The 22,142-nt window shown below is 53.7% G+C and overlaps 2 gene segments (V, D, J or C); both read left to right on the top strand.

Moving 5' to 3' along the window:
- Nucleotides 1-8,298, top strand: part of LOC115851778 (T cell receptor beta constant 1-like) — a 61,752-nt gene extending 53,454 nt beyond the window's left edge. Inside the window, 5 exon segments of the C gene segment in view lie at nucleotides 2,596-2,649; nucleotides 6,354-6,740; nucleotides 7,442-7,459; nucleotides 7,631-7,737; nucleotides 8,058-8,298. Of these exon segments, the coding sequence occupies nucleotides 2,596-2,649; nucleotides 6,354-6,740; nucleotides 7,442-7,459; nucleotides 7,631-7,737; nucleotides 8,058-8,078 (587 nt within the window).
- Nucleotides 1-16,553, top strand: part of LOC115850792 (T cell receptor beta constant 1-like) — a 97,349-nt gene extending 80,796 nt beyond the window's left edge. Inside the window, 5 exon segments of the C gene segment in view lie at nucleotides 11,621-11,676; nucleotides 14,656-15,042; nucleotides 15,744-15,761; nucleotides 15,933-16,039; nucleotides 16,321-16,553. Coding sequence covers nucleotides 11,621-11,676; nucleotides 14,656-15,042; nucleotides 15,744-15,761; nucleotides 15,933-16,039; nucleotides 16,321-16,341 — 589 coding nt within the window.
- The last annotated feature ends 5,589 nt before the right edge of the window (nucleotides 16,554-22,142 follow it).

The raw sequence follows: 22,142 nt of genomic DNA, 5'->3' as shown, positions 1-22,142 counted from the left end.
GAGGCCCCGTGCTCTCAAACCTCAGGATCTGTGCTGAGATCAGCTAGTCACAGGCCCATCGTGAAACGCTAACACACCATCACCACCCTCTGGAGGAAGCAGGCAGGTGGGAGAAGCAGGGCGAGGGTGAGATGGGCCTGGGCTGGAGTTATAGACACGGCCAGAGCAGCGGGCCACAGAGGTTCTACCAGACTGGTTGGCTGCGGCAGGCTTTGTCCTGCAGAGGGAAGCACGTGCCAGGGAGTGTCATGGAAATTGGAAAGTACAAATCACTGGGATTCAAAATGCCTGGGTTCTGGGGAAGGAGGGGCTCACGCAATTTGCAAAGTGACCTAAACTGTCTCAGGCCCTCTGAGATGTATAAAACAGAGATGACAATGGTAGTCTCTTGGGGTCCTGAAACTGTAAGGGACTAAATCACGTGAAAATCCTTTGTAAAGGGTTTACCCTCTTGTAGCCATCCTTTTCATTCTTATTGTTTATCCTCACTGTGTCACAGAGTATGCCTTTTTCCAAACCTGTGTCTCAATTTTGCCATTAGAAATATTTCTCAAACTTGGATAAAGTGGAGACATCTGGGTTTGCCATACTTCTGCTCATTCCTAGAACAGAGCCAAACAGAGGGCACGGTACCTTCTGGCAACAAGGAGGGTGCTTGAAAGGTAGATGTGTTTTTTTCCCATTCCTCCATGTCTTCACGTGAGGGCCTGCCTTCCGACAATTCCAGAGATTCTCTCCCTTCTGTCAGGCACGTCAAAGAGCCTGGGACTTTATCATATGAACCCTCTGACGAACTGGCCCTCGGACTTTGGGATTTGTTCGTTTCCAAGCTTTTGCTGCCTTTATGAATATAAAACGTGGCTGGAGCTAGGATTCAAAAGCGGGGAGAGAGGTTTGCTGGGCACTGGAAATAAGAAAGGGTTCAACCCATGAACATTTCCTTTCATGGGATTCCAGCCATCCTCGACACCCGGAGCGCCCTGGTGTAGCAGTCGGTGTGGAACATCAGATAGGACAATAGCCAGAGGCACGGGGGCTCCACAAAGCAGGTTGCATGAAAATCAAAACAAAAGGTGAGTTGGGTAGAGTATAGAGAAAAGAATGTCAGATGCAACGGAAAAGTATCTCTTCTGGGGAAGAATGTCTAATTCTAATTCATAGGTGCTGTCACTCAAACAGATAAGCACGTACACCCTGCAAAAAGCAGGAAAATGATCATTGGAAAAAGTCAGTTTAGTTCTCAGGATCATGCTGCTAGTAGGAATCCTCTGCCTCAAAATCCAGGCTTATTTCAACTCTACTGTAATTGCTTCTAAGTGTGAAAAGTTAGCCATGCACCAAAGAGGGATTTAAACTAGGAAGAAAATAGATATACTCATTCGATGGCTAATCCTACAGGGCTTTTCAAACACGGCCAAGAAAATCAGGGTATAATGCCACCTTAGGGACTCGTGGGAGGCAGTCAGTAGCGAGTGCCCGTTGAGGGGAGAGAGAAGGGGCAAGGATGAGGGAGATTAACAGCAGGGAATGCGGATGGGGACGCCCAAACGAATCACCCCTGCCTCTCCCTGCTCCACACTAAGCTTCCCAGGAACGTGGAGCATCAAAACGTTAAAGAGGGATAATCATAAAACTTCTCACAAAACTTGCCCTTTGACAAAGCACTTGCAGGTGTGTAATTTGTTAAGCACTCACAACAGCGCTGTGGGGAAGATATTACCCCATTTTTCAGTTGCAGAAACGAAGGCCAGGGAGGTTGCAGGTCACAGAAGTAGTAAGAGGCAGGGTCTAGCCTGGAACACTTCCCCATCCAGCAAAATCTCCATCACAAATACCCCTTCCAATTTCACAACCACTGTAAATCCCCAAGCCAAGCTCATTGTCTGCAAATTGGGGATGACCTCAGGCAGGGCCCAGATTTCTGTGTCCAGCTAGTTCTGAAGAGATGTGGGAAGAGAGACGCCAGGGAGAAGGAGGGTGGCCCCAGTCTGTGCCAGGGGAGGAGGGGAAGAGGGAGGAATTCTTGGTAGCCCCTTCCCACTGTGCTCCTACAGTGAGCAGTACTTCGGGCCAGGGACCAGGCTCACGGTGCTAAGTAAGGAGGTTGCTCCAGGGGGGAAGGAGGATGGGCTGCCCAGGCTGGATAACCCCTTGAACCCTAGCTTTGGGGGCGTGCGCGCTGGACCCTCCTAGGCTGCTGTCTGAGAAGGCAAAGTTTGCTCCTGGGTCCCAAGGCTGCGTGGATACCACACAGCTGTATTCTGGGGATGGTTCCAAGCTGACTGTGCTGGGTCAGGAGGGCAGCTGGGATCCCTGAGCGCTCGCTCGGGCGGGCTGGAGAGAGGTGGGCTGCTGCCCATCTTCATTTGGGGCTGTGCTCAGGGTCGGTGGGGACTTGGGCTGAGTCCCGGACATCAGGAGAGGGCAGTTTTTGTCCTGGGCCTCAGGGCTGTGAGCCAAAACACTCAGTACTTCGGCGGGGGCACCCGGCTGACTGTGCTAGGTGAGCGGGTTGCCCTGGGGCGTTAGGAGCGGAAAGGGGCGTTCAGGACGCCAGCAGGGCCGCGGGACCCCTTTTTGTGCTGAGCCCTGAAGCTGTGAGCACTGACACTCAGTACTTCGGGCCGGGCACGCGGCTCCTGGTGCTAGGTGAGCGGGGACGCTGCCGCCGGGGACGCGGCGGGACGCGCGGCGGGTTTTTGCGCGGCGCTGGGGGGCCGTGACTCAGCCCCTGTACTTCGGGCCGGGCACGCGGCTCCTGGTGCTAGGTGAGCGCGGGCGGCGCGCCTCGGTTTGGGTGGGAGCCCCGGGGCTGTGCTTTACAGGCGCCGCCCTGCCCTTCGGGGCCGGCAGCCCCTGACCGTGGTGGGTGAGTGTCCGCGGGCCCGGCAGCGGCGGCGGGGCGGGTTGGAAGGTCGGACCCGGGCACCTGGTCCCCTCCCTGCGCTGGAGCCGGGCGCTGGGACCCGGAGGGCGAGTGGCTGGGCGCTGACGGGTTTGCGTGCTGGACTGGGACTCTGTGCTCCAATGAGCGGTATTTCGGCCCAGGCACCAGGCTCACGGTCACAGGTGAGATTTGGCTGTCTGCCTGCCTTCCATTCGCAGCCCACCGTGTCCCCGGAGATGGGTGGGGAGGGCTGCAGCTGGGCTGTGTTGCCAGTTGTCCGTCTGTGGGGTCAGTTCTGCAAGGGATGAGGGGCCTGGGATGGGGTACTCCTGGTTCTGGAACAGAAACAGAGGGCAAGGGTTGGGTGGGGGGGGTGCTTTGGTCTCTGTTTCTGAGATATTTAGGGACAGGGTGAGCATTGGAGAAAGAGGATTTACTGGGACTCTGAGAGCTGCTTGATTGGAGAAAAAGACCGAGGAGGGCAGTCTGGGCTGGGGGAAGGGCAGGAGGGGGTGTAGCTGATGCAAAGGGGAGAATGAGCCCGAGGGGCAGGAACAAGCAGGGATGAGCGCAGGATGCGGCCCCTGCACAGCCGGCTCCTGGGAGGTGCAGGTGGAGGCTTCCACTGAACACAGGAGAAAAAGGATGACAAACAAGAGTGTGGAACAGAGAGGTGAGAGAAACACGAGGCATGAGGGAGAGAATCAAAGTCAGCGGGGTTTGTTGATTTACTGTTTAGAAGTTTAGATTTGAAATTAGCTTTAAAACCTTTTCCTCTCTTCCTAAGCCCCAGACCCCTGAGGGCCAGGCTGTGTGTACAGCACACGGGGGCTAGATGGGAACCTGGGCCACTGGGTGGATTTACTCACCAAACGTACCCCCCTCATCCCCTAGCTGGAAATCTCCCTCCTCACACCATGTCTTCTAGGTTAAACAGCCAGGTGGGGCAGGACATACATTAAAATGCAGATACTTTGCTTGTGAGCTGAGGAACATTCCCTGGAGGATCTTAGGCTCTTTGTGCTGGAAAAGGACCTTAAAGGTCACCTGCTGTGGGAGTATTGAGCTTCCAGAGGGGAAGAAACCCTCAATACCAGTATATTTACCTGGATGATTTGACAACAGCAAGGGTGCTTGCAGTTAGGCGAATTAAGATGGAGCCAATGAGGATCAGCTGAAGTGTTTGTTCCCAGAGGAAAGCTGGGTTTCTGTAATCAGCCAGGGTGGAGAAAAGCAGGAGACCTTACAACCAGGTAAATCTAGGTCCCAAGCCCTGGCCCCTTAATGATCCAGGACCTCGGAAAAATGAATCTGTGGGAACATCCTCTCTTCTATACAAGGTCATCAGCAATACCTACTGCTAAATCTGATGTGAGACTTACAGGAGTAGCTACATGGAGAGTATCCAGGAAACCTCTTGTAATCCAGTGGTCCCCTCCCTACCCTTCCGCTAGGTGGCCACTGGCAAGGGAGGGGAGCCCAGTGCCAAGGGAGGGGCAGGTTCGGCATGTGGCTAATGGGCAGGAAGGCTGGGAACAGGACCCATAAACTTCAGAATTCTGCCTGAGGCTAGTTCAGCCCACCTTCAAGCACACACAACAGAAGCTCACCAGGACACACACGTGCACCTACGTGGGCAAGCCGACCCGCACCCCACAGGGACTCGCAAACACGGAGGGAGAACTGGCTTTGCCCTCATCATGGAGGAGGCATGTAGTCAGCGCTTCAGGGTGTAAGGACGGTCTGGCTTCCGATCGTTCTGTCCATCACGTCACCATCATGGGGACCATCGCATGTGGCTCAGAAGGCATCTTTACTTTTTCCAATAGGGGCTGAGAGTTTGCTGGGTGAGGAGGTCAGAGGAGTAGATTCCATAGTGCCCTTGGAGGGCTGGTTGAACCCCAGGGTCAGGGGCTTTGAGGCGAGAGTGAATAACCAGGCTGGGGGCAGAAAGCCTGATAGAGCTGCACAGCAGAGAGAAGTTAGGAGATTACCTGGGCGGCCAGTAAAGACCTAGGGACAGAGGAGTGAGTAATCAGCAAGGTGGGAAGTGCAGGGTGGGGCAGCAGACCTCTTGGGCAGCAGAACCACTGCAAAGGAAACACCCAGGGCTGTTGCTAAAAATTACTTAGAATTTCAAAATGGTGACAGCAGCACATTAAGTCAACAAGGGGCCCTTCTAAGTGTGGGGTCCTCTGTGACTGCACAGGTCATAGACCCAGGAAGCCAGCCCGCTAGTCAGGTCACATCCAGGGAAATGTGAAGAGTCGGTTAGAAGAACATTTTCTCCATCTTCCAGCCTAAACTAGATCTCTTTAGAGTGAGTTGTCTTCCTTTTAACAGAATTGCTCAGAAACAAACAAAACAATCGATAAAAAGCAAAGAGCAGAATAACAGGGATGTAGGAGGGCCGAGAAGCAGTGAGCCAGCCAGATGGAAAGGCCGCAGGGGTATTAACTGGACCGCCTTCACCTGGAGCCCTCGAGGGCACCACGCACCAGGGGCTTAGTTGCAGCAAGACAGCTGAGAGCAGAAGTTGCTCTGATGATCTCATGCCTATTGAGGAAGCTTGCTGGTAGGGTGAAGTAGAACACGTGGAATCAAAGGGACAAAGAAGGTTGAAGATGCCTGCATTTGAAACACAGGGGGATGGCTATCTGCCTGAGCTGAGGAAACTCAGGGGTACCTGGAGGCAGAGGAATGGCTAGGATGACCTGCTGAAGCAGCAGAAAGAAAGAAAACCTCCCATTCTCATGAGCGCACCCTAATACAAAAGGCTGTCCTCACGTGGTGCCCCCCAATATGCCATCTGTATCCTGTCATCTGAAGAAAACCCCCACCCCCAAATGACCCCCTTAGCCCCAAATCCCCTTTACTCCTCGACCCCTGAGACTCACATACAAGTAACGCAGCTGAGGGCAGGGGCTTTCTGAACCCTTATATCATTTCATCTCCACCCCGGCGCTGCACAGTCGGTGTTGGGATTCTCCCTTCACAGGCAGGAAAAATGATGCAGAGACAATGAGAGACTGTCTAAAGTCATGTTGGTGGGCAGAGTCAGTTCCAAGCTTTGGATTCCGTTCTCCTGCCTCCAATCCACTGCTCTTTAAATAACTACTACATATTATGGGGAGAAAAAGACAGGTGAGCTTTTCTTGATGGATAAGAAATCAAATAAGGGGAAAGAAGAGACATTACGCAGAATGTTGGGCAGTGCCATTTGTAAGGCCACCTTAGGGGCTGGGGACACAGGAGACAGGGCTGTCGTAGGGTCAATACAAAGGCCAGGCAGGCCGAGGGAGCACAGTCACAGAGGAGCGGGTGGTGACCCCCAAACAAACAACCAGGACCTACTACCACGTGATTTCCTTTTACGATGACCCCGTGGCCCCCTTCCCTGTGCCCCCAACTCACACGCACAGCCGGCCCTCCGGCACCCATGCTCCCAACCCCCTCTCCCTTCCAGACGACCTGAGCAAGGTGACCCCACCCAAGGTGGCTGTGTTCGAGCCGTCAGCAGCAGAGATCTCCCGGACCCAGAAGGCCACGCTCGTGTGCCTGGCCACGGGCTTCTACCCCGACCACGTGGAGCTGAGCTGGTGGGTGAACGGGAAGCAGGTCGAGACGGGGGTCAGCACGGACCCTCAGCCCCACAAGGAGGACCCCAGCCGCAACGACTCCAGCTACTGTCTGAGCAGCCGGCTGAGGGTCTCCGCCAGCTTCTGGTACAACCCTCGCAACCTCTTCCGCTGCCAAGCCTGGTTCCACGGGCTCTCGGACGAGGACGAGTGGAAGCAGGACAGGCCCAAACCCGTCACCCAGACCATCAGTGCCGAGGTCCGGGGCCGAGCAGGTGAGCCGCTCCGGGAGGGTTCGGCAGGGAGGGAGGCAGAGCAGACAGAGGGGGAGGTCCAGGGAGGAGAGCAGAGAGACTAGGTGCAGAATAAACGGGAGGGTGTGGGAAGCCCCCCGTGAGGGAGGACAGGGCACCTCGGGCTACTTCCTCCCCCACATCCCAGATGGTCAGCCCAACTCAGCTGTGCTGAAAGGTCCCCCTCCCTACGCGCCTGCACAGCTCAGGGTCTGCGCAGTGGGTCCTCATCCCCTTCACTGCTGCCATGTTCCATGACCTTCGAGGATGCTGTGGCCACATCGCCAAAACAGAAGGAAGGCGCTGCTGGGACTCTGACCAGAGGCTGCCCTGAGCCTGGGAGTCTGTGCTGACACAAGTCTGGCTTCGTTTTTTGTTTTTCTTGGTTCTTTTGGAAGCAGCTCAAAATCCCACACATTTGTTATTGTAGAGTTTTGATGGGTCAGGAATGTGGGCATAACTGAGCTGGCTCGTCTTCCTCAGGAGGCTGCAATCGGGTGTCAGCCAAAGCTGGAGTCTTCTCTGAAGGCTCAACTGGGGAAGGAGCCACTTCCAAGCTCACGTGGTTGTTGGCAAGAGTTAGCACCTTGCCAGCTGTTGGGCTGAGGAAGGCTGGCTTAGGTTTGAATCTGCTTTTGACGATGGACTCTCTCATCCATTTCCCTCCCCCTTTTTTCTTTCAGACTGTGGCCTCACCTCGGGTAAGTGGCCCCCTGCTCCTTTGTCTCCATCTCCCATGGTCTTTGCTCTGGAACCAGAGAATGCAAACCCCATGAACCCTGGTGGGGCATGGAAGGGTGGGTGGTGCGTGGGCAAGGAGACCAGAGATCCCTGCTCACAGGTACCTACCTGCTCTCCCTTCCTGCCAACAGCGTCCTACCAGCAAGGGGTCCTGTCTGCCACCATCCTCTATGAGATCCTGCTGGGGAAGGCCACCCTGTATGCTGTGCTGGTCAGCGCCCTGGTGCTGATGGCCATGGTAAGGACGAGGTCAGGATGGGGCCGGCTGGTTGGAGGTGACACTTGAAACACAGCAACTGACACCCAGGAACACAGAGACCCTTCCGGGACCAGAATGGGCAGAGAGGAAAGGGGGGGAGTCCCCCACATGCCTCAGAAGACACTTATATCTGGGATCACAATGCAAGTACCATGCTGTGAAGGAGAAACTGGGGTCACCTGAAAACACGATGGATGTTGGGGGAACCCTGCTATTTGTCTTGTCAGTGGGAAACCCTACTTCCTCTCAGTCCCCAGCACTGCTGGCTCCTGGTAACCCCCAAACTTTCTCCTCTTCAGGTCAAGAGAAAGGATTCCTGAAGCCAGCTTAGAGGTGGAGCCAGGAGCTTCCAGCCTGTTATGGCCCTGGTGTGAATTCTGCTTTTTCCATTCCTACCCAGTGCTTCAGAAGAGCTGCTCTCATCTCTCTACGCACCCCAGTATCTACCCCTGTGTGCATGCACCCAAACACTCATGACCAAAATCTCCCTAGCCCAAGGGGGACCCTGGCGGGCCTGAACGGATTCAGCCAATAAAAATGGCCTGATCTGGCTTGAGTCTGCCTTGTGAGTGTCTAGATATCACTTCCGTCCATCTCTGAAGTCCCATGTGACTCCAGCCAGGGTAGAAACGAGGTATCCAAGAAAGTGCAGGCCCCTCAGGTAGGAGGGTCAAGGGACCCAGCCTGTGGCTCGTACTACTCCACACTGCCGGCAAAACTTAAGTACACGTGAAAGGGTGTGATTGGTGAAGAGAGAGGCTTACTCTGGAACAACCTAGAAAAAGCTGTGATGCTGCCTATAGGAAATTTCTGTCCTACCTGGACAAAGGTGCTCTGAGGAAGAGCTGTGTCCACTTGCTGAGTGGTCATGTCCCCACGGCCACCAAAGCTGGGTGTCATGTGCTCACCCACGCTCTCTCCACTGTCTCCCCGAGGACGCTACTCAGCTTTCCCCATCACCAAGGAGTGATTCCAGGTGAGAAGAAGAGAAATTACTGTCTATTCTCATTATCAGATGTACCTTCCAGTTTAAGTTACGAAGCTGGATATAAATTTCACTCTAGTGAATTAAATGTGTGTGAATATGGCCCTGATCAGTCCTGAGAGGATAGAAAATCAGTTTCCCTAAAACCAAGGATCAGCCCTGTTGGTATTTCTAGAAATCCTTCCAAAGCTCTTTACTGTCTCATTGTCACCATGGTGATGTAACCCAAAGTCCGCAGGATGGCATAGAAGACCCACCTTTGTCCTCCACCACTTTATCCACACTCACCCTCACTCCCGTCACCCTGAACCCCCGAGTCACTGGCGCTCAGGCCATCTTGCACTCCTCTACCTGGAATGACTCATGTGCGCTCCCACCCATCCTTGCGGATTCAACGGTGACGTCTTCCCCAGCAAGTAGCCGCCTCTGGAGGATCTTTGCCCCTTACTCCATGCGAATGGATGAAATTCTCCCTGTATTTTGCTATCACAGTACCCTGTGTGCATCTCCTTCCTGCCACTGACCACAGTTGATGGAAACTACCTCTTTCCTTGTCTGACACCCCCACTAGAAGGTCAGCTCCTTGAGGACCAGGTTGTGTGGTATTACAGTATCCTTGCGATGTGGCACAGTACCTTGGTTCAGTGTACTAACCCGATAAATTCTCTTTAAAGAAATGAATGAATCAATGAGTTTGCCCAAAGTGACCCAATGCAGGAGCAGATACCACCCTAAGGGCTGCCTGGAACAGCCATCTGTCCCCGCCCCCCACAGGCCTGCAGCACACAGCCTCCTCCCACTACTGGAACTCTGCGTGCATTCTAACATGTGTGTCTGCACATATACCAACACACATGCACAAACACGTATGTCTACATGCATGCATGAGCAGAGGCACCTACTCGTTAAGCACATATCATTGCAACATTTGCTAGTAACCTTCAAGAAAACAAAGGTATCCAGGTCACAGTCCCCAAGAAGCTTCCCTGCTCATAAGGGGGATAATTCATGAATAGAAAGTTAACATACACGGTGATGCTTGCAATAGCAAGGTGATCTGTCTCCGACAATGCAGGCAGAGGCTATAGCACGAGGTTTCTGACGGGGACCATCAGGGGAGAGTCTGAGACGGTGGCAGTTCTTCAAAGGAAGAACCGGTCTCAGTTAGCCATGTGGGAGAGAGGTCGTGATAGTCGGATATATGAACAGGATATGAAACTACAGGGTCAGGTACTTCTGCTCAGCGGGTCTGCGAGGTCCAAGATGGAAGTCACAAGGCTGAAAAGGCAGGTTGGGGCTTCCCGCTTTGAGAGTGGACTCTGTCCTTGCAACCAGCGTGAGGCCTGGCATATAGTAGATGTGCATTTCGTGTCTGTGGACTAATGAAGGGGAAGGAGCTCGGACCCTATTCAGGAAGCAATGGGGAATCGCAGAGCTTTCCAGGCTGTGTGTCCTCCTGCCCTAAGTTGCCATCCCCTGCTCTAGGGATGCTCCTCCCACGTGCCTCACTATAAATGCCAGTCTGTGCAGGTGGGCACAGTGAGTCCCAGAGGGGAGCCCTGATGACATAGGAGATCTCCTCAGGGTGGCGTAGGTTCCAGGAGGGGCCTCTCTGTCCCCTTCCCCCTCCACTAGCACCCTAACATTCCCCAAGCCCCTCCCCACTTTCGATTACTCTGAGGTTTTTTTTCCCACCCCACTCCATCAGACCAAGCTCTGCCACCTGCACTTCCTGCCTCCGCACAGTCGTTAGGGGAGGGGGACAATAGGAGAGGACATTTTTGTATCACAGTGTAACATTGTGGGGACTGGGGGGGGGCACGATGATTCAGTTAGAGGAAGGGCTTTTACAAAAAGCCCAGCCTCAGAAAATAGCTCCACCTGCCCGGGTGGGGCTCCTGCATGGGGAGAGTAGCTGGGAGAGATCTCCTGAGCGGGTCCCTGATGTGATCTCGCAGGGATCCGGACTCCGTGATCACCTCTGCCCCTCCCTGCTCCACACTCAGCTTCCAGGAAAGTGAAGAATCAAACCACAAAGTGGAGTCATGATTCTGTGCTTTTCACAAAACTTGCCCTTTGACAAAGCACTTGCAGGTGTGTAATTTGTTAAGCACTCGCAACAACGCTGTGGGGAAGATATGACCCCATTTTGCAGTTGCAGAAACGAAGGCCAGGGAGGTTGCAGGTCACGGAAGTAGTAAGAGGCAAGGTCTAGCCTGGAACACTTCCCAGTCCAGCAAAATCTCCATCACAAATACCCCTTCCAATTTCACAACCACTGTAAATCCCCAAGCCAAGCTCATTGTCTGCAAATGGGGGATGACCTCAGGCAGGGCCCAGATTTCTGTGTCCAGCTAGTTCTGAAGAGAGGTGGGAAGAGAGAAGCCAGGGAGAAGGAGGGTGGCCCCAGTCTGTGCCAGGGGAGGAGCGGAAGAAGGAGGAATTCTTGGTAGCCCCTTCCCACTGTGCTCCTACAATGAGCTGCACTTCGGGCCAGGGACCAGGCTCACTGTGCTAAGTAAGAAGGTTGCTCCAGGGGGGAGGGAGGATGGGCTGCCCAGCCTGGATGACCTCCTGAATCCTGGCTTTTGGGGAGTGGACGCTGGACCCTCCTGGGCTGCTCTCAGGGAAGGCTAAGTTTGTGCCTGAGTTCCCAGGGCTGTGCGAACACCGACAAGCTGTATTTTGGCAATGGTTCCAAGCTGGCTGTGCTGGGTAAGGAGGGCAGCTGGGGTCCCTGAGCGCTCGTTCGGGCGGGCTGGAGAGAGGTGGGCTGCTGCCCATCTCCATTTGGGGCTGTGCTCAGGGTCGGTGGGGACCTGGGCTGAGTTTGGGACATCAGGAGAGGGCAGCGGCGGTTTTTGTCCTGGGCCTCAGGGCTGTGAGCAACGACCCTCTGTTCTTCGGCGGGGGCACCCGGCTGACTGTGCTAGGTGAGCGGGGTGCCCGGGGCGTTAGCGGAGCGGGGCGTTCAGGACGCCAGCAGGGCCGCGGGACCCCTTTTTGTGCTGAGCCCTGAAGCTGTGAGCACTGAAACTCAGTACTTCGGGCCGGGCACGCGGCTCCTGGTGCTAGGTGAGCGGGGACGCTGCCGCCGGGGACGCGGCGGGACGCGCGGCGGGTTTTTGCGCGGCGCTGGGGGGCCGTGACTCTCCCCCGGTTTTCGGGCCGGGCACGCGGCTCCTGGTACTAGGTGAGCGCGGGCGGCGCGCCTCGGTTTGGGTGGGGAGCCCCGGGGCTGTGCTTTACAGGCGCCGCCCTGCCCTTCGGGGCCGGCAGCCCCTGACCGTGGTGGGTGAGTGTCCGCGGGCCCGGCAGCGGCGGCGGGGCGAGATGGAAGGCGGCGAGCGCGGGGCGGGGCGGCTGCGGGCACCTGGTCCCCTCGCAGCACTGAAGCGGGGCGCTGGGACCCGGGAGCGGCCTGGAGCTGCGGGGGTTTGAGTGCGGGGCTTCTCACTGTGCTCCTATGAGCAGTATTTTGGCCCAGGCACCAGGCTCACGGTCATAGGTAAGATTTGGATGCCTCCCCTCCTTCCAGCCCGGCTCCTGGGGGGTCCCCAGAGATGGGTGGTGTGGGGTGGAGCTGGGGCGCGTGTCCAGTTGTCCATCTGGGGGTCAACTCTGCAAGGGAGGTGGGGAATATTGGGTGGGGAGGGTTTGGGGTAGGGATACTCCCGGGACGGGAATTTGGACAGAGGGAAAGGGGGGCTTTGGTCTCTTTGTTTCTGAGATATTTAGGGACAGGGTGAGCATTGGAGAAAGAGGATTTACTGGGACTCTGAGAGCTGCTTGATTGGAGAAAAAGACGGAGGAGGGCAGTCTGGGCTGGGGGAAGGGCAGGAGGGGGTGTAGCTGATGCAAAGGGGAGAATGAGCCCGAGGGGCAGGAACAAGCAGGGATGAGCGCAGGATGCGGCCCCTGCACAGCCGGCTCCTGGGAGGTGCAGGTGGAGGCTTCCACTGAACACAGGAGAAAAAGGATGACAAACAAGAGTGTGGAACAGAGAGGTGAGAGAGAGAAACACGAGGCATGAGGGAGAGAAAATCAGCGGGGTTTGTTGATTTACTGTTTAGAAGTTTGGATTTGAAATTAGCTTTAAAACCTTTTCCTCTCTTCCTAAGCCCCAGACCCCTGAGGGCCAGGCTGTGTGTACAGCACACGGGGGCTAGATGGGAACCTGGGCCACTGGGTGGATTTACTCACCAAACGTACCCCCCTCATCCCCTAGTCGGAAATCTCCCTCCTCACACCATGTCTTCTAGGTTAAACAGCCAGGTGGGGCAGGACATACATTAAAATGCAGATACTTTGCTTGTGAGCTGAGGAACATTCCCTGGAGGATCTTAGGCTCTTTGTGCTGGAAAAGGACCTTAAAGGTCACCTGCTGTGGGAGTATTGAGCTTCCAGAGGGGAAGAAACCCTCAATACCAGTATATTTACCTGGATGATTTGACAACAGCAAGGGTGCTTGCAGTTAGGCGAATTAAGATGGAGCCAATGAGGATCAGCTGAAGTGTTTGTTCCCAGAGGAAAGCTGGGTTTCTGTAATCAGCCAGGGTGGAGAAAAGCAGGAGACCTTACAACCAGGTAAATCTAGGTCCCAAGCCCTGGCCCCTTAATGATCCAGGACCTCGGAAAAATGAATCTGTGTGCACAGGTCACACACCCAAGAAGCCAGCCCGCTAGTCAGGTCACATCCAGGGAAATGTGAAGAGTCGGTTAGAAGAACATTTTCTCCATCTTCCAGCCTAAACTAGATCTCTTTTAGAGTGAGATGTCTTCCTTTTAACAGAATTGCTCAGAAACAAACAAAACAATCGATAAAAAGCAAAGAGCAGAATAACAGGGATGTAGGAGGGCCGAGAAGCAGTGAGCCAGCCAGATGGAAAGGCCGCAGGGGCATTAACTGGACCGCCTTCACCTGGAGCCCTCGAGGGCGCCACGCACCAGGGGCTTAGTTGCAGCAAGACAGCTGAGAGCAGAAGTTGCTCTGATGACCTCATGCCTATTGAGGAAACTTGCTGGTAGGGTGAAGTAGGATATGTGGCATCAAAGGGACAAAGAAGGTTGAAGATGCCTGCATTTGAAACACAGGGAGATGGCTATCTGCCTGAGCTGAGGAAACTCAGGGGTACCTGGAGGCAGAGGAATGGCTAGGATGACCTGCTGAAGCAGCAGAAAGAAAGAAAACCTCCCATTCTCATGAGCGCACCCTAATACAAAAGGCTGTCCTCACGTGGTGCCCCCCAATATGCCATCTGTATCCTGTCATCTGAAGAAAACCCCCCACCGCCAAATGACCCCCTTAGCCCCAAATCCCCTTTACTCCTCCCCGAGACTCACATACAAGTCACCCAGCTGAGGGCAGGGGCTTTCTGAACCCTTATATCATTTCATCTCCGGCCCCGCGCTGGACAGTCGGTGTTGGGATTCTCCCTTCACAGGCAGGAAAAATGATGCAGAGACAATGAGAGACTGTCTAAAGTCATGTTGGTGGGCAGAGTCAGTTCCAAGCTTTGGATTCCGTTCTTCTGCCTCCAATCCACTGCTCTTTAAATAACTACTACATATTATGGGGAGAAAAAGACAGGTGAGCTTTTCTTGATGGATAAGAAATCAAATAAGGGGAAAGAAGAGACATTACGCAGAATGTTGGGCAGTGCCATTTGTAAGGCCACCTTAGGGGCTGGGGACACAGGAGACAGGGCTGTCGTAGGGTCAATACAAAGGCCAGGCAGGCCGAGGGAGCACAGTCACAGAGGAGCGGGTGGTGACCCCCAAACAAACAACCAGGACCTACTACCACGTAATTTCCTTTTACGATGACCCCGTGGCCCCCTTCCCTGTGCCCCCAACTCACACGCACAGCCGGCCCTCCGGCACCCATGCTCCCAACCCCCTCTCCCTTCCAGACGACCTGAGCAAGGTGACCCCACCCAAGGTGGCTGTGTTCGAGCCGTCAGCAGCAGAGATCTCCCGGACCCAGAAGGCCACGCTCGTGTGCCTGGCCACGGGCTTCTACCCCGACCACGTGGAGCTGAGCTGGTGGGTGAACGGGAAGCAGGTCGAGACGGGGGTCAGCACGGACCCTCAGCCCCACAAGGAGGACCCCAGCCGCAACGACTCCAGCTACTGTCTGAGCAGCCGGCTGAGGGTCTCCGCCAGCTTCTGGTACAACCCTCGCAACCTCTTCCGCTGCCAAGCCTGGTTCCACGGGCTCTCGGACGAGGACGAGTGGAAGCAGGACAGGCCCAAACCCGTCACCCAGACCATCAGTGCCGAGGTCCGGGGCCGAGCAGGTGAGCCGCTCCGGGAGGGTTCGGCAGGGAGGGAGGCAGAGCAGACAGAGGGGGAGGTCCAGGGAGGAGAGCAGAGAGACTAGGTGCAGAATAAACGGGAGGGTGTGGGAAGCCCCCCGTGAGGGAGGACAGGGCACCTCGGGCTACTTCCTCCCCCACATCCCAGATGGTCAGCCCAACTCAGCTGTGCTGAAAGGTCCCCCTCCCTACGCGCCTGCACAGCTCAGGGTCTGAGCAGTGGGTCCTCATCCCCTTCACTGCTGCCATGTTCCATGACCTTCGAGGATGCTGTGGCCACATCGCCAAAACAGAAGGAAGGCGCTGCTGGGACTCTGACCAGAGGCTGCCCTGAGCCTGGGAGTCTGTGCTGACACAAGTCTGGCTTCGTTTTTTGTTTTTCTTGGTTCTTTTGGAAGCAGCTCAAAATCCCACACATTTGTTATTGTAGAGTTTTGATGGGTCAGGAATGTGGGCATAACTGAGCTGGCTCGTCTTCCTCAGGAGGCTGCAATCGGGTGTCAGCCAAAGCTGGAGTCTTCTCTGAAGGCTCAACTGGGGAAGGAGCCACTTCCAAGCTCACGTGGTTGTTGGCAAGAGTTAGCACCTTGCCAGCTGTTGGGCTGAGGAAGGCTGGCTTAGTTTTGAATCTGCTTTTGACGATGGACTCTCTCATCCATTTCCCTCCCCCTTTTTTCTTTCAGACTGTGGCCTCACCTCGGGTAAGTGGCCCCCTGCTCCTTTGTCTCCATCTCCCATGGTCTTTGCTCTGGAACCAGAGAATGCAAAACCCATGAACCCTGGTGGGGCATGGAAGGGTGGGTGGTGCGTGGGCAAGGAGACCAGAGATCCCTGCTCACAGGTACCTACCTGCTCTCCCTTCCTGCCAACAGCGTCCTACCAGCAAGGGGTCCTGTCTGCCACCATCCTCTATGAGATCCTGCTGGGGAAGGCCACCCTGTATGCTGTGCTGGTCAGCGCCCTGGTGCTGATGGCCATGGTAAGGACGAGGTCAGGATGGGACAGGTGATTGAAGGGAGAGGGTGGAATGTCATGAAGGGTAACTGAGGGGGTCTCAGAGTCATGTCTTGGCACCTCAGTGGAGTTATAGTGGGGCTGCCAGACGGGGGACAATATCCGAGGTCATCACAGAATGTAGCTTTAGAGGATGGGGAGAATCAACTAGCTCTACCCGAAATCAAGCCCTAGAGTCAGCTTCCTCTGACCCACTCGTACTGTTCGGTGACCCCTGGCACCCTGACAATGTCGTCTTTTCCTCAGGTTAAGAAAAAGGATTCCTGAGACCAGCTCCAAAAGTGCACCCTGAGTCATTCTTCATCCTCTCCTTGGATGTTCCTTAACATGTTTCCAGTCTGTGTTCCTCAAGGGTTTCTCTCTCTCCACCTTCTTTTATCTCCTTCCTACTTGGATATCTGTCCCTTCTCTCAGCTTCCCTGCAGACTGAGCTCCTCCCCACTGAATCTGAAATTGATTAAAGTAATAAAAGTGTCATGGTGGGCTTGACTGTATCCCAGGAGTGTCTATGGAGTTCTGCCCTTCCCTGTTCTACCTCTGATTTAGGGAAATCACCACCCCTCAGGCATACAGAGTGATGGACCCTCCTCTCTGACCAATGTCGATTCCTCCTGTTCGTCCTGATGGAGGATGGACCCCATGGTCCACACCTGGGTATTCTGGGCCCCAGTGGGTAGGGTTAGTTTGAAGGGCAAGGAGCTGGACTCTGGAAAACCTGCATGTTGATGGCATAAGGATGAATGGAGGTGAACCGTAACCCCCAGCTCAGCGCTGGACGGAGGACAGGGCGACCTGTAGGTTAGAATGTCCGATCATTTCTCAATTCCAGATTCGAGTTTCACTCCTTACGCATTTAGAGTTTATCTGTGTTGGTTCTTAACACTTCCATCTTGTCTGCTTTCAGAATTTGGGCATAAGATTTAGTTCTACTTTGCCTGAGTTAGAATCCTAAAGAAGGCATAGAGTTGAAAACACTGAAGTGTGAAACCTGGAGATTTCACGGAGGTGGGACACATAGGGTCAGGCCTTGAGGAGGAATGGCGAAGGGGAGCAGGGTCCATTGGGGGCTGGGGTACTGCACCTGAGTGTCTCTTCCAACAGGCTCCTTCACTTGATGGAGTGGAGACCGGGTCACCCCAAATGTAGTGTGTGGAGTGCACCCACTTGGGTGGAGACCGTTCCCTTACTGGGGTAAATGCTACTGCAGGTTACAATCACTGTGGTAGAACACTGCACCCAGGGAGGAGAGGAATGCCATCGGGACAGAAGACAGACCATTGAGAGAGGCTCTGGGTAAGTTCGTTGAGGCAGAACACTGGGGGTGAGAAAGCAGTTCTGAAAGCTGGGAGAGGGTGGGCAAAGTGGAGTCCTTATAGCCTGCTTTGTTCCAGGATTCGGGCTGGCACACGTGTTGTCCCAGCCAATCCCCACAATGATCCCAGAAGCAGGTGTTTTTCTCCCAACTTCATAGGTGAAGAAACCACAGTTCATAGATCAAATGACTGGTAAGCTGTGAAACTGTGGCACCTTGTTCTGAAGACGGCAGTTCAGGAAGTTTTTCCCAAGTCGTGACCAAGAAGTGATTGCTCACAAAATCGCTGGGTGACCTTAGAGCAGCTGCTCCCAAAGTGTGGGCCAGGACCTGTAGCAACAGACACCTCGATTCCTGGGTATATTTGTTCCCCAGTGGTGCTGTAACAAAGACTTGATGGTTTAAAGCAATAGAAATGTATTCTCTCACGGTTCTGGGGGGCAAAAGTCAAAATCAAGGTGTTGGCAGGGCCACGGTCACTTCCAAAGTTCTCAGGAAGAAGCCTTCCTTGCTTCTTCCCATTTCTGGTGGCTCCTGGCCTCCTTGGCTCATGGTGGCATCACCCCAACCTTCTATTTCTGTCTTCATGTCTCCTTCCCTGTATCTCTGTGTGTAAGCTTCCTTCTCCTTTCTCTTACCAAGACCCAAGTCATTGGATTTGGGGCACACCCTAAATTCAGAAGGATCTCATCCCAAGATTCTTAAATAATATCTGCAAAGATCTTATTTCCAAATTAGGTCACGGTCTGAGGTTCTGGGTGGGCGTGAATTTGGGGTGACATTATTCATCCCACTACACTGCGTATCAGGAGTGGGAGACGAGGCGTTCTCTGGACCCAGCTCACACAGGCCAGGAAGGGACATGGCCCAGGGGAGGGATGGCCTGGGAAACTTATCACATGCCCATCATTTCCCATCAGTCATGGGTATCTCAGGATTTCTCAAACTGCAGACAGTGTTTTTCCTTGTTGCTGCTGTTGTGTATTTGTTTTGGTAATGACTAAAGAATCCCCAAACAAAGGAGACTGCGTTTAGACTCTAGACCAGCACCCACAAAAGCAACCCCTCCCATTCTCTAGACACGTGTGGCGGTTCCTCACAAGGGTGGGACAGAGAGATAAGCAGCTCAAGAGACAAGCAAATGCCTCAGAGGGAATGAGGCCTGGAACAGAAGGAGCGGGCCAAGCAGGGAGTGTTGGAGCCAAGGGTTTGTGCAAGCAGAGCTGTGAGGAGGGTCGGGGTGGAGGCGGGAGAGGAGGGTCTGCGGGCTTGGTGGCTGCCATCTTTGGGGTGCTAAAAGCAGATCCATTGGAAACACTCGCATTTCCTGCCCTGAGCCATTTCCCTGTTTTTCTTCCTCCCTAGTGACCCAGAGAAGGGGAGCCTGCCCAACTTCAGCCCCTCACAGTGTGTGTGACACACAGCCCCAGTGGTCCCATACAGGAAGAGCCTCCTGAGGCTGACCTGCTTAGGGATGGTTGTGGGAATGGAAGATTGGTACTTGAGACCTCTCTGGAAGCTATATGTGTACAAGGAAAACACACTCACACCTCGGTGTATTACGTTTAGGGATTAGGAGATGCTGATGTAAGTCAAGAAATGGCTAAAGGCCCCAGGTCAGTTCTTAGCGTTGCACTAACCTATGGATGAATCTGTCATCTGCAACCCCACTGACCTCTTCTTAAACTTCCATCACCAAGTTCCCTTTTTCCATGTCCATGGAAATTGCCCTGTAGCAATTGAAGGGCAACACAGCCTGGGCAACAATTGTAACTACAGTTCATTCTCATTGCTTGTGGCGGACTCCCATAGTTTCCAGAAAGGTGATCTCTGGGCCTTGAGACCCCATAATGTGAGATGTCATACACCCGCTCCTGGCCCCCAAAATAAAGCATTTCCTGCCTCAGTCTAAGGTTGGATATCCTCCCCTCGCATCCTGAGTACTTTCTCCTCCTTTGCTGCTTGTGGGTCTGAAATCCCTGGGTTCTTAGCACACCACAGTCTCGGGCTCTCCTGGGGATTTATTGTCTGCAGCGAATGACACAGTCTCTGCTCACCACCCCACCCCGCCCCCAAGGTCCCAGCTGCATGTCTTTTCTCCTCCATCTCCATCTATTGTTGCACCTGGACTCCTCGGAGGGCTTCTTGGGGAAATGGATGAGTGGTTAGATCTGCACATGAGCAAATAGAGCTGAAAGGGAGCCAACAACTGTGCCTATTTTCACAGAAGTTTTGTCTAACTTAGCTCTAACTTATCTCAGCTGTCCTCTGTGAGTGTAAGGGTGGTCTTGACAGAAAGATTGCATGCCAGAGTTTCCCGTGGTTGCATCCCCTGCCACATCCTGACCAGATTCGCTGACATAAGGAAGTGGGTTTTATAATAGTGACTTGATGGCGGTCCTGGGCGTGACCCCAGCTGCCCACATTCTAGGCCACTCCAGTGGTTACAGCTCAGCCCTTTTACCCTCACTCCCACCATGGGTCTTGACTTTGACTGGATATTGGACCCACAGACACTGTGGGTGGTAAAGAAGCAGACATTTCAGAGTCTTGAATCCCCCCAGTTATCCTTGATCTGTCCTGGGACAGAGAACTCTCAACCTGTCTAGGTAGGCCGCTTCGTCACTGGACAGTGCTATGAAGAAATCTGTCCTCTTTAGGTTTCCATAAATCTCACTGCAGTGCTGAGCATTGGTCATAATTATATGCCTGTGAGATTCCTTCTTAAGACAGCTAGCATGCCCACCTCTAGTGGAGTCCACAAATCTATGAGAGACAGAACAAGCAGAACCTTTAAAAGCTTGAGTTTGCAAAATGGAAAAAGTACGCAGTAGATAGATGAGACCATTATGCCAACAAAGAACATGGACTTTAAAGCCAAAGGGACATAGTTTCAAGCCTTAGATCTGCCCTTATCAGCTCTGTGATCTTCGGTAAGTGACCACCTCTGAGACTCAGCTTTCCTGCCTACAAAATGGGCTCAATCACAACCCCAACTTCGTAAGGTGCTTTTGTCTTATTTAGTCCACACAACACATAAAGCTGTGATCACAGTGTCGTAACTATTAGCTGCTGTTATGATAATTATTGCTAGTCTAAAGATTTATTTTTCAAGCTAAACATTTACAGTTCTCTCAATTTTTGTCTCATACGGGACAGTTTTGAGCACTCCTACTCTCCAAAGCCCAGCCACTCTCTTCTGAAACGTTTACATTTGTTTTTAATAAATTTATTTATTTATTTTTGGCCACGTTGGGTCTTCGTTGCTCCGCGAGGCCTTTTCTAGTTGCGGCGAGCGGGGTCTGCTCTTCGTTGCGGTGCGTGGGCTTCTCATTGCGGTGGCTTCTCTTGTTGCGGAGCACAGGCTCTAGGGGCGCGGGCTCAGTAGTTGTGGCTTGCAGGCTCTAGAGCGCAGGCTCAGTAGCTGTGGCGCACAGGCTTAGCTGCTCCGCGGCATGTGGGATCTTCCCGGACCAGGGCTCGAACCCGTGTCCCCTGCATTGGCAGGCGGATTCTTAACCACTGCACCACCAGGGAAGCCTCTACATTTGTTTTTAATCCTCCTACTTTTCTAAAAGTGTGCTCTTCTGACCTACAGAGGGGAAGAGGGAGCTTGGCATCCTGTTCTCGATACTTTCTGCTTTGATCCCATCAGGGCAACTCTTCAGTGTCTGGACCCACATCATCCTATTGACTCACAGAGCTCACTTTCGACTCAAACCCTGGGTCTTCTCCACATGCACTGCTTGTGAGCCCATAGTCCCCTTCCTGTGTTCAGACAGTTGGTTTCCTCTCTTTGCGGGGGTGGGGGGGTGGGGGGGTGGCAGGGAGTACTTGTTTAATATTATCATGTTTGTTCAGCTCATCTCTCCAACTCTCTAGTTTCTCCAGAATTCTAACTCTGTGGTTCATCATAGTTACCTCCCATCCTCAGGCCATCTCGGATCTGATCATTGTGTCTTAGTTATTTCTCTATAAGTGGTTCATAAAGTTCACAGCAAGATCACCACTCAACATACAGCCCACGTTCCCCTAAGCTTTGCCTGAGATCCAGGAGCTGCTAAAACACAGGACATTGGCTTCTGGTCCTCCTCTGTCCACAGCTGCATAGCTCGGAACAATTTTCTTCTCTGGGCTGCTATCTCCTCCTCTGCGAAGTGAAGAGACTGGGTCAAGTGATCTCTAAGGAATCGTCAGGCTCTGCTCTTCAGATCCAGTGACCCAAAGTCTGCAGGCCCCAGATCACCATGCAGAAGGTAGCTCGGGGAATCTAAGCTCTTCCCAGACACAAACCAGTCCCACCTGTGACATAGTCTCAGAGGCTGTCTGTAGTGTAAGGGGGTCAGTGCTGACCCCGGAATCCCACAGTTCACAAGAGGCACCTGGAGGCTGGCACCTGGAAAGAGGGCCAGGGCCTTGAATGACGAGGGGAAAATAGTGTTGAAAGGAGAATGGCCTTGAATCCAGGAAGTAAAGAGCAGCGGGTTGGGGTCTTTTAGAAGACAGCTGGGGAAGAGATGGGGTGCCTGAACCCAGTGCTGGCTGTCAGGCTCTTTATCTCTAAGTAACATCAGCGCAAGTAGCAACAGCAACGCACCTGCCGCTGCACCATCTCGGGGACTCACAACAGGATGTGGTTTGACATTTACCAGGTCCTGCCTCTTGGGCGCCTGTGAAAGTCCCTCCTGCCCCCCCCCATCTTCTGAGTTCCGTGAACACCAAGCTCACCACATCCTGTCCCAACTTCTTCCCATGC

The sequence above is a fragment of the Globicephala melas genome, chromosome 9, assembly GCF_963455315.2.
Source record: "Globicephala melas chromosome 9, mGloMel1.2, whole genome shotgun sequence".
NCBI classification, from domain to species: Eukaryota; Metazoa; Chordata; class Mammalia; order Artiodactyla; family Delphinidae; genus Globicephala; species Globicephala melas.
The sequence above is the reverse complement of the archived record's forward strand: the minus strand, read 5'-3'. Positions and strand labels throughout refer to the sequence as shown.